A 12602-nucleotide genomic window follows, 5' to 3' on the forward strand; every position below is an offset into this window, starting at 1 on the left:
AGTGACAGGAAACACCAAAACTCTGTACAAAACCCTTTGGAGCAAAGACAACACAATACTCCACAACATCCACTAGAGGGAGTCACACACTGTTAAACTGCAGCAGGATGTGATGATACAGCCTGGAGTGTTTTCACTGATGAGACACAGTTGTGATGAAGAGCTTCACACATGAAGACAGTCTGACATATGAATCTCTTCCTACTGACTCTAGAGGAGCTTCATGACAGAACTGTCTGATTCCAGCTGTGAACATCAGACAAAACCCAACTCAATACACTCATTCACACTGAACATTCAATTACAGCATTTCACCTCTGTCAACATGGAAAAACTTGCTGCAGTTTTGTTCTTTTCAACTCTCGTAGGTATGGATGATTTTCCCAATGTATGATTCAAATGATGTACTTCTGATTGAATTGAACTCTAAATATAACGTGTTGTTTCCTTCACTAGGTAACACCTTGGAAGATGATATTGCTGCCAGCAGAGCTGAAGTGTTTTCATCAGAGGGCAGTAGTGTTACTCTGTCCTGTAACTATTCAGTTAAAGCTGATAATCTCCAGTGGTATCAACAGGATCCTGGATCAGCTCCTCAGTTCCTTCTCCTGATCACTGATACAAAAGAGCCTTCAGTGGTGAGAGCAACACCTCCACACCCTCGACTGATTGCTGAACTGAATGACAAGAGAAATCGAGTCCATCTGCAGATCTCCTCTGCTGCAGTGACAGACTCTGCTGTGTACTACCGTGCTCTGCAGCCCACAGTGACAGGAAACACCAAAACTCTGTACAAAAACCTTTGGAGCAAAGACAACACAATACTCCACAACATCCACTAGAGGGAGTCACACACCATGAACCCATTACAGTCTGAGCTAGTGTCACTGGACTGATGACAAATACAACAAAACATCAACCAATAAAGATTCCACACAGAGCTGCTGTGACAACATACAGAAATGGATTGGTTGAGTTGAAGTGAATAAATGATGTGAAGAGCTGATTGGCCCCGCCCATTTAGCCTCAACTCAACCAATGACTCTAGAGGGAGTCACACACTGTTAAACTGCAGCAGGATGTGATGATACAGTCTGGAGTGTTTGCATTCATGAGACACAGTTGTAATGAAAAGCTTCACAAATGAAGATGACATGACAGAACTGTTTGAGTCCAGCTGGTTTATTATATGCAGGGTCGCCCCTGGCCAAATTGGGGCCCTAAGTAGAATTTTATTTTGAGCCCCCCCATCACAAAATGACTCTATCACGAAATGCTGTTTATTAGTAGGAACAAATCAAATGAACAGCCTCTTTTAATAATGGAACAAGCCTGTTACAGGTTACATGGTGCTTGTTGGCCCTGGTGCCGTACCGGGCGCTGGCTCTATGGAATTAGATTTGTGCCAAAAGAAACAAACAAAACTTCTTAAATGTCAAACAAAAACAGGAATTTGAGAGAACATAAAACTCATTTCAAAAATAAAACTTAGAACTGCAATCAAATAATTTGTCAAATAGTGTAAAATATTGGTGTTTTACTCTTCTAATAATGCATTATTTTGTTTACGGTTTCCTCTGCTGGTCTCTCTCTGCTCAGACTTTTGCGCTGACTCTCAGCTTTGCGGTCTCTCTGCAGTTCTGTCTCGTTTGCGCTCCCTGACTTTTTGTTTGCAGTTTTGGCACAAACCTCTCGGGTGGACGGGCCTTTTCAGCAGAGCATCCCCATTGGCTAGGTAGATTTTGACTGACACAGCTCAGTACCTATGGGTAGGTAGCTAGCGCGCTAAACGACGCCGGCTTTAAAACGGAGAGAAGAAGAAGATGACGACGACAATGAAGAACAACAGTAACAACCCACAACAAGAAAAACTAATCAAATGTAAGTAGTTATGACATACATATATTGTTCTTCAGTGTCGTTGTCGTCGTTGTCATCTCTTCTTCTCTCCGTTTTAAAGCCGGGGTCATTTAACGCGCTAGCTATCTACATATAGGTACTGAGCTGTGTCAGTCAACAACTAATTAGCCAATGGGGACGCTCTGCTGAAAAGTCCAGCCCACCCGAGAGGTTTGTGCCAAAACTGCAAACAAAAAGTCAGGGAGCGCAAACGAGACAGAACTGCAGAGAAAGCGCAAAGCTGAGAGTCAGCACAAAAGTCTGAGAAGAAAGAAACCAGCAGAGGGAACCGTAAACAAAATAATGCATTATTAGAAGAGTAAAAGACCAATATTGTACACTATTTGACAAATTATTTGATTGCAGTTCTAAGTTTTATTTTTGAAATGAGTTTTATGTTCTCTCAAATTCCTGTTTTTGTTTGACATTTAAGAAGTTTTGTTTGTTTCTTTTGGCACAAATCTAATTCCATATGGCTCCTCGTCACCCTTAGTAACAAACTTCAGCATTGAATCTGTTATGACAAGAAATCCACCATACAAGCAGATTATTAAGATTTTTTTTGGTCTTAATGGTAAATTACACAATGAAATTAATGTAAATACTAGCCTCACAAAGAGTAAAATGCAATTAATGCAAATACGATTACATCTAATACAAATATACATCATGATTTTATTTGATGATATTTCAAAATTTCAATATTTTTGTATACTTATTTTTATATTTTGTACTTAGGTTCTGTGTTCCTACACTGCTGTTTGCTGCTGCAATTATTTACATTTCTCCATTTCTCCATAGATTGATAGGCTATAAACCTGAGCCAACATATGACCACCAACTGGTCAATTAACCACTCCTTTTTCAACAGAGGTGAATGTATATGTAGTTAACAAGACATTCAATAAATGTTAATCACATCTGCTGGAAAATTTAATCTCCAGTCCACATCCAGACAGAATGATCCTCTCTTCTGTCTCATTATTAGCAGGCTAGCAGCTGGGGTGTTTATGCCACAAAGTTTTTCTTTTTTATTTCAATAACGTACCACATTCAAGTGAGTCAGGAGCCTCCTCTTGTTTTGACTTTTTCTTTCTTTTGCTTGCTCCCGATTCATATTGCCATCTGGAGGCCATCTCTCCAACTGCATCCAAGTGCCTGTCGGCGCATCTGACCGCTGATTGGTCAGATGCTGCGTGCTGTCAATCAATGCGGCAACGCGTGTGGTGTCAGATTACTTTTTCACTCCTGACTCGGGCTGACTCGGTGCTCTATGTGCTCCTCTCTGCAGCGATGCACGTCCTTTGCACATTTGCAGATAATGCGTCCCCTTGTGCAAAATGGGGCCCCCTTATGGATCGTGAGTCCTGACACACAGCGCGTGTTCTGCGTTTAGGGAGGGGCAGCTCTGGATTGATCTATTTTGTTGTTAGTGTTCATCTAGATTTAAAAAAGGGTGGATATATAATCCTGTAAATTAACACAACACAGGCACAAAGAGCTTTTGATTAAACCATCAAAATGTTGATGAAAGAACTTAGTTTCTTCATATATTCCCGTGTTCTGTCCCCTACAATCATCATGAAGAACATTTGAGCTGAACAGTTGAAATGTAAATGAGATGTAAATGTAGAGAGTTCCTCAACAGATGATACAGATGAAGGACCAATGATGTGAAGGCCCAGATCCATCAGAGTATCAATGTTCTTCCTCTTGAGGTGTCTGGATGGCAACACATTCTGATTTTTGAATTTACTTAGTGTAGATTAAATGATGACTAATTGTTTCTCCTCATATGAGTTAAAGAGTGCAGACAGAGTGAGGCTCACAGCTCCAGGGGTCCTAAAGTAGTTTTTCAACTGGTGAAGGCTAAAGGTTAGTAGGAGGCAGGCCATCATAAAGTACTAAAACCTGAGGTTGGCCACTGCCAAATGGTGGGAGATGTCCGAACGTTTATGTTCCCGTAGAGGGATGGGGAACCCATTTGGGTCATTTTGGGGACAAGACCTACAGTTGACAGCAGCCAGGTCAGATGAGTTAGGGGAGAAGAGTCAAGAAACAGGTCAACTCCTCTTTTAGTCTATTGGATAATATGCCAAAATGACCAATTAGAAGAAGTGGGTGTTTACTGGGAAAGGGGCTCTAAAGGCCGGTGCAGGGAAAGAAACAGGGGTGGCATTTGGAAAAACCTCCTAAGAGCAACAGGCTGGGGTTTTGAGGGAGCAGAGGGCAGAGCATTTTTTGGCATAGTTTTCTCCACAGATTTGATACTATCAGAACGCGGCCGCTTCTGGTCAGGACCCAAGGCGCTAGATTTTGTTTCAATAAAGATTGCTTCTTCATTCCACCCGCCTTGACTCCGCAGACTCCTTTTATGATCAAACTACACGCCGACACCTTAAAGAAGGGAAGCCCAGAAACCACACTCTCTCTCCTCCCCTCTCACTGCAGACATGAAACACTGGCTGAGAAACATCCTGATTCTGACTCTCTGGCTAGGTAACTCTTTAAACCTACTGATTGTTCTCCTTTAATCAATCATCTTTATTGATTCATCTCTTCCTCTGCATGTTCTCTTCTTCCTCAGAGTGTAAAGGAGCAGACAGAGTGATGCAGCCAACAGGAGATGTCATTGCTGCTGAAGGAGACACAGTTACACTGGACTGCACATTTGAGACCAGTTATTCAAATCCAACTTTGTTCTGGTACAAACAGGATGGAAACAACAACCCTAAATTCATACTGAGCTGCTCTCAGTTTGGTACAGTGAACACAGAGAAGAAATATGAGGAGAGATTTTCATCCAAAGTGAATGCTACCTCAAACTCAGTTCCACTGAAGATCCAGAAGCTTCAGCTGTCTGACTCTGCTGTGTACTACTGTGCTCTGCAGCCCACAGTGACAGGAAACACCAAAACTCTGTACAAAAACCTTTGGAGCAAAGACAACACAATACTCCACAACATCCACTAGAGGGAGTCACACACTGTTAAACTGCAGCAGGATGTGATACAGTCTGGAGTGTTTTCAATGATGATGAAATGGTTTAAAAATCAAACTACTCACAGTGAACATTCGACGGATTTTTGGCGATGTAACCATGGCAACACTCTTGCCATCATTTCCACTCTTACTGGGTTCATCAGATTTTAAAAGAAACTTAAGATTGAAAGAAAATGTTTTAAAATCAAATCTATTCAAGTGTAAAATCTCTTGAGGAGTCAGAATGCATTCAACATAGATGCTAACTGTGTGTTAACAACAAATAGAGCTGCTGACTGTGTTTCATTGTTTCTGAAACATGACAATGAACATCTATCCTATTTTATTCTGAATAGATATGATATCTGAGAGCTGTGACTGATTAATAATCAGTCAGAAATGACTACTTGGGGATTTTTGTTTCCATCAACAAATTTGAATTGATGGAAATCAAGTTCTGCTGGACGGTTACTGCGTCAACAACGTCTTTACTTTAAACTCTGTCAAACAACAAATCCTCTGAGAACTGAGCTGAAAGCTGAGAAATGTCCTCCAGCATCGTCTTTTATAACTGATGAATATTGAAACGTCCACTAAAATCCAGATGTCAAGGTTCTTACTTAGAATCTGAGAAATTAATGGCATTCAGCCTGGAATTTAAATATTACGTAAAACAATATATACAATATACAATATATTATATATATATACAATATATTAATAAATAACATGCAACAATTTAAGAAATGTGATGACCACAAAATAATGATCAACCGAAAAAAAAGAGAGAGATCGTTGAACTTTTGTCAGTTCCTCTCATGCTTTACTAAGTCCTTAAATATGACACAGCTGTAGGACTGCTAATGAAACAGGTTTAGATCAATTCCACCTTTTGTCATGTTACAGACAGTGATGCACAATACAGCTTTATCTGCCCACCCACTCTGTCACACTGCTGTGAAACAAGAGAAGCAAAGCATGGAAGTTCATTCTCCACCTTCAGTATGTCCAGAGCTTTAAACTGATCATTGCTAAAATAAAATATTAATATTAGTATTTCTTCACTGTGTTTAAAGGATCTATTAAACAGCCTCCATGTTTCCAGAGTAAAGACTAAATGTTGAGGTGATCAAAGCTTCCTTCTCCTGTCACCTGCCTCGGTCTCACAGAGCTGTGAAGGACTGAAACTGGACATTCAGTCAACATTTCTCTGAACAGCTGGATTCACAAATCACCTCACTGACTCAACTGAACTTTAGGAGGCAGAGAATCTCTAAAAAGGTTTTTCTTTGGCTCCACCCACTGACCTTTAACTGAACCAATGAGATGATTTCTGTCTCTGGAGCAGAAGTGTTTGAGGAACTAAAAGCACAATCAGCTTGATGTTGAGGAGAAGAGCTGACATCTGCTGTCTGTTTGACTTGAACAACTCTAAAGACATGTCGCTCTACCTCTTTATACTTTTCTCTCACTTTATAGGTAAGTGTTGGAACAGAGATCAAAGTCTCATTAACCTGCTGTCTGAACCACATATTTGGTCTCCTTTAATGACTGCAGCTGTATCTGCGGACGGTAACAATATCCACAATAGAAAAGAACATTTGGTTCATTAAAGAAGGTCTGCTGAGTCTCTTGATGTCAGAATGTTACAGACGACTAACATGAATAACACTCATTTTGCAGCGCTGGGTTCCATGAACAGCATAAAGTCAGAAAGAAGTGAAGAACGTGTTGAAGAGGGAAGAAACATCAACCTGACCTGTAAATATGAGGGTGCTATCAACAATATCCAGTGGTACAGACAATACCAGAGATCCAGACCAGAGTTCCTGCTCTACATCACAGAGGGAGGATTCATTCATCAAACTGACTCTGAGTTCTCAGCTGACATCAACAAAGAAGACAAACGTGTGGATCTGAACATCATCTCTGCTGCAGTGACAGACTCTGCTGTGTACTACTGTGCTCTGCAGCCCACAGTGACAGGAAACACCAAAACTCTGTACAAAAACCTTTGGAGCAAAGACAACACAATACTCCACAACATCCACTAGAGGGACTCACACACCATGAACCCATTACAGTCTGAGCCAGTGTCACTGGACTGATGACAAATACAACAAAACATCAACCAATAAAGATTCCACACAGAGCTGCTGTGACAACAGACAGAAATGGATTGGTTGAGTTGAAGTGAATAAATAATGTGAAGAGCTGATTGGCCCCGCCCATTTAGCCTCAACTCAACCAATGACATCATTCCTTCCTCATTGTGCTGCAGTGGAAGAACACTGCTCATCTGCTGTCTGTCTGGCTTTAATAAATCCAAAGACATGTTGCTTTACTTCTTTTTACTCTTCTGTCACTTTACAGGTGAGTTTTGGAACACAACAGGAATTTAAGTGTTGTTGAACCTGCTGCATTAACCACATATACACAACCTGGATTTCATCACTTTTCTCATGTCTTTGCTCTGACAGAGTCAATGCTCCTCATGTTTTCATCAGATTGACAAAATGGATGTTCATTGAATGATATTGTTTGTATGTGACTGTGAAGGAGCACAGAGTAACACTGTACACTTGATATTTTCCACTGTCTTCTCCTCTCAGCCTCATGAACAATGTTAGTCTAATGGCTTCATTTTCTACACTTTTTCCAGGACTAATAGCTGGAGACAGCATCTCTCCTGTAAAAGATGAAGTCAGTGAAACAGAAGGACAATCTGTCAACCTCACATGTCAATATCAGACAAGTGTTGACAGTGTTGCCCTTTACTGGTACAGACATCATTCTGACCTTCAGGCTCCTCAGTTTATACTCTGGAAAGGAGCAAAGAGCGAGACAGCTGAATATATTCCTGATATCAGATATCAATCTAAAACAACACCAACATCAACTACACTGACCATCAGAGAGCTAACCCTGGCAGACACAGCTCTCTACTACTGTGCTCTAGAAACACAGTGATACAAAGTATAGAAGAGGCTGTACAAAAACCTGAACACAGATATCTGACTACTCTTCAAAGAGGAGGGAAGTGGTATTCAAACCACAGCTTCATATCAGATGGATTCTGCTAATTCCTGTTTTATCACAGTCACTGTGGTTACAGCTGTTAACACAGTGACTCCAAACCAACGATGAATTGTTTTACCTCTCTGGATGATGAGGACACACCTGCTGTCATTGAGTTAAACTGCTAGTCATATATCACATTAAATAATACTAGTTATAAATTTGGATTCATTTCAGTAGAGTTCATGTCATGTGACCCACTGATGCAAAAATCATATAATTATTATGACAGATCTGCATTTTTGCCACATGACCCTGCAGCAAATCAGAACACATGCTGTTTTCTGAAGACAATATCAATATTACAAATTCAAAATATATGATAAAAATATGTACAGTGTTGTCCATAATCTTCAATCGGCTCAAGTCGATAGGAAGGAATTTAAAATAACATGAATTTTGTTTAACACATCATAATAAGTTACCATCTCACATAATCATAAATTATTATTGACAGCCAAATGCATCCTCAAACCCCCTGTTGATGTTGCATGAAGCACTATACATGGTACCCCATGCGAGGCAATGTATCATATATTTCTTGGAATGTTACCAATGACAAGATTAAGTCGTACAGTGATTAAATAATGTTGTCTCTACTTTAGGAGTATAGAATAAGTCCCTATAACTATATTTCTGTAATTCATTCCAGTAATAAAGGAATCAAACACAAAAAACTACAACAAAGAAAACTTCCCAGATCCAGCTGTTACAAACTGCTGCTTTCAGTCTGTTAACCAGGAGGAAGAAGAAGAGGTGAAAATACAGATCTAAGAGGAGACGGAGAGATTCAGGGAGGAGCTGAGCTGTTACTGAACTATAGAAGAGAGAGGAACTTCCATATTCAGCAGAGTTCAATACACAAACCAGAAACATTACCTTTATTCAACATGCTGTCACTGGACTATTATGGGCTGTCGCTGATGTTTCTCTCTATCATAACAAGTAAGTTGCATTGTGCTTTTATTCTATCAAGTCAAATTCTGATGTTTTCTGAAGGCAGTTCATTTCTTTTGGGGTTTTTTCAAGCACAACATAAAACAGATTTCTCTTCCTTTAGGTGTCAGCTGTGAAGAACTCAGTCCAGTCAAGAATGAAGAGTCCAGTTTAGAAGACAGCACTGTTTCTCTGTCCTACACATACTCCAAACAAGCAACTGCCCAAGAAACTTTCTTCTGGTATCGACAATATCCAGGAAAACCACCAGAGATCCTCATCTTTCACTTGGGAACAAAAAATGAGAAAAACAATAGACTGACTGCTGAAGTGAGTGATGATAAAACCAGAATGCATCTGCAGATCTCCTCTGCTGCAGTGACAGACTCTGCTGTGTACTACTGTGCTGTGAAGCCCACAGTGACAGGAAACACCAAAACTCTGTACAAAAACCTTTGGAGCAAAGACAACACAATATTCCACAACATCCACTAGAGGGAGTCACACACTGTTCACCTTCAGATGGATGTGACTATGACATCTACCATCTTTGGACTCACAAAGTCACAAACACAAAAGAGAGGAACTGATGAGTTCTATGTGTGAGATCATTGCACAACATGACAGTGTGATCCAGAAGACAAATAGGAGGATATACTGATCACTGAATACTTTAACTGACACATGATGTGTTTGTCTGTATGCTGACTATCTTCGTCAGCAACACATCATTGTTAATCTAACATTTAATAACTTTACTTTCAACATGAACATTTATCAGTGGACAGAAGAACTTATGTTAATCTATGTGACATTGTGTGATATTGGAGTATGAGCAGAAACTAGAGCTGACCTGAAGTCAGTATTCAGAGACTCAGTCTGTTTAAACTGAAGAAGAGCTGCTTGATATTCAGCTCTCCCTGCTGACACTTAAAGAAATCATGTTTGTAGAGACTGAACAGAAAAAAGTCTGGAGAGAGAAATTCATGTTTCACAACTTTCTTTTTAAAGAAGCCTCCATTTTTGAAAGAACTGGGATTATCTCAGAAGAGATAATCACGTTCTGAATTGAGTTCTGTGCTTACTGACTCAGAAAGCAGTAATTCGACCACAAATACATTTGATAGAGAAATTCACCACACTGTCTTTTCGTTGATGGTCTGTACGATAAACATTGTAACTATTAATGCAAATCTCACAATTCTGTACAAATTCTGTAAGCTCTGTTTCAGAAAACACAATATCAGGCTTAGCTGATTTCATCCAGATCTTAAACATGTGAGATAATAAACGTGATGATGGAATGACATGTATAACCCCAAGACCAGATCTAGATTTAAGATCTGCAGGTGTGAGGCATTGCAGGAGTGACAGGACCTGGATTTCTCCCAACATTTTGTGAGAGCAAAAGCAATAATAAAACAACCCGTTTCTGCTTGATGTTACAGCCGTTTACATAAGTCAGCAGACTGGTGGTGAATACATTTCAGGTAAATAATGTTGTAGGAATATTAAAATGTCCCTTAGCACAAGGAGACAATAGCAGTGAAGAGACTCCTCAACTATAAGCAGCCATTTTAACCAGAGACTTCTCAACCCTCAGCTCAGATAAGAGCGTTCAAGTATTTTTGCAGCAGTCATGGTGAGAAAAGCTAGATTGACATATTTAGCTGTTCCCTCTCTGCAACACTGTTTTTCCTGTGGAATCATCACAGGAGGAGAAGGAGGTCTCCTAGACCCATGGGGGGTCTGGGAAACTTTGGATCAGCCTCATAGTAAAAGAGGGAATCTCTGTAATTCTGCTCAGGAAGGGAGGGTAAGCAGGCGTCAAGCAATATCACACAAAGAAAGAGATCCAAAGTTTATCCACTCTGGAAAAAAAAGCCCAGCAGACTCAAAGCAAGCTGACAGAAATCCACCAACATCCAGCAGCACAGGAGGTCCAACAGACCAGTTCATCAGTTAGAAACAGGCCCAATAAAACCAGACAATCCAGCATTCAATTCAGTGGCTCACATGCTTCACATGGCTGCTGACTCTCCACAAATCCACCCAGAAAAAGTCAGTGACAAAAGTTAAAATCCACAGGGAAAATCCAAATCCAACTTAAAACATATGAAGACCTCTTGGACACCAGAGGGCCTGCAGGGCTACAATGCTATAAAAATCCAATAGTAGGAGTGAGTATGCGGTTACAGATCAACATAGAAATAGATTAGCTACAACTCTGGCAGTGTACCACCTAGAACACATGTACACTGATGCTCTGCCTCCCTTAGGTGCTGTAACCCAGCAGGTGCATGTCAGGTAGACCGAGTCCTCAAACAGGCCAGATTTAGAGTTCAGTGGTAATCCAGTAACATCCAGAGGATAATGTTTCATCTGGTGATCCCACACTGAAGAGATGTTGTTCATTCACTCGGGTCAAAGTGTCATAAAAAACATAAAACTCAGACATCAGACACTGACACACAAACAATGCACTGACCTGGTGGCCATCTTGGATTGGATTGATTGACAGCAGCAGCAACAGAAAACAAAGGGCTTCACCTCAGTTTACATCAAACATGTTGTCAGGAAGAGTCGTGCATCATGTGCAGGAGTGTAGACCTCTGAATAATTCTCCTCTTACAATGTGTTCATCTGTGCACACAGTTTATCAATCACAGGGGTTTTATATCAATATATTCTTTTCAACCACATGACCCATAAGACTGAGGAGGCTCTTTGAATTCAGGAATATTTCACGAACAGTTAGACTTTGTGTTCAGTGTGCAGTTGTTAATAGTTAGACAGTTATTTCTCTCCAGATTGACCTGAGTGAATTTTCTGCAGATTCCTCCTTCAGTGTGACCTTCTTGGATGATGATGACTCAGCATCACTGTCATTTCTACAGCTTCCATCAGCCTGAATGTAAACAGACCACAGCAAGAGGAGGAGCTACACAACTGAATATGAAAGGCTTCATTTTAGAAGTGAAGAGCTGCTGTGTTCTCTCTGTTCTTCATTCACTACAACTGAAGATAATGCAGCTCTTTTTAATCTGGATGATGATCTTCATGTTTCATGCTGGTAAGTCAACTTTAATCAAGTTTTTCTTTGATTAAAGTCCCTGTAAAGAAATACAAATGTCACAGTGAAATATATGATTGTTCTTTCAGGATCCTCTGAGGATTTAGTGAAACCATTTAAAGATGTAATGCTGGCTGTGGAAGGAGACACTGTGACTCTCTCCTGCAACTATTCAGGCTCTGTTGACTACATCTACTGGTATCAACAAAAGTCCAGTTCACCTCCACAGTTTCTCATCGGAGATCTTTCAGAGAAAACAGGGAACTTGTCTGTTTCACATGATAGAGACAGAAAGGAGTTTCATCTGCAGATCTCCTCTGCTGCAGTGACAGACTCTGCTGTGTACTACTGTGCTCTGCAGCCCACAGTGACAGGAAACACCAAAACTCTGTACAAAAACCTTTGGAGCAAAGACAACACAATACTCCACAACATCCACTAGAGGGAGTCACACACTGTTAAACTGCAGCAGGATGTGACTATGACATCTACCATCTTTGGACTCACAAAGTCACAAACACAAAAGAGTGGAACTGATGAGTTCTATGTGTGAGATCATTGCACTACATGACAGTTTGGTCAAGAAGCCAAATAGGAGGATAAACTGATCACTGATTACTTTAACTGACAAATG

General features: G+C 40.4%; 1 protein-coding gene across 1 annotated transcript; it reads left to right on the top strand.

Annotated features, from left to right (window-relative positions):
* Positions 1 to 259: 259 nt before the first annotated feature.
* Positions 260 to 6851, top strand: LOC115572828 (uncharacterized; the record flags this gene model as incomplete). Its single annotated transcript, XM_030403289.1, has 5 exons — positions 260 to 368; positions 457 to 752; positions 4615 to 4757; positions 6260 to 6360; positions 6565 to 6851. Coding segments are annotated over exons 1-5 (870 nt in total), but the record flags the coding sequence as incomplete, so codon positions are not given.
* Positions 6852 to 12602: the final 5751 nt, after the last annotated feature.

The sequence above is a fragment of the Sparus aurata genome, chromosome 21, assembly GCF_900880675.1.
Source record: "Sparus aurata chromosome 21, fSpaAur1.1, whole genome shotgun sequence".
NCBI classification, from domain to species: Eukaryota; Metazoa; Chordata; class Actinopteri; order Spariformes; family Sparidae; genus Sparus; species Sparus aurata.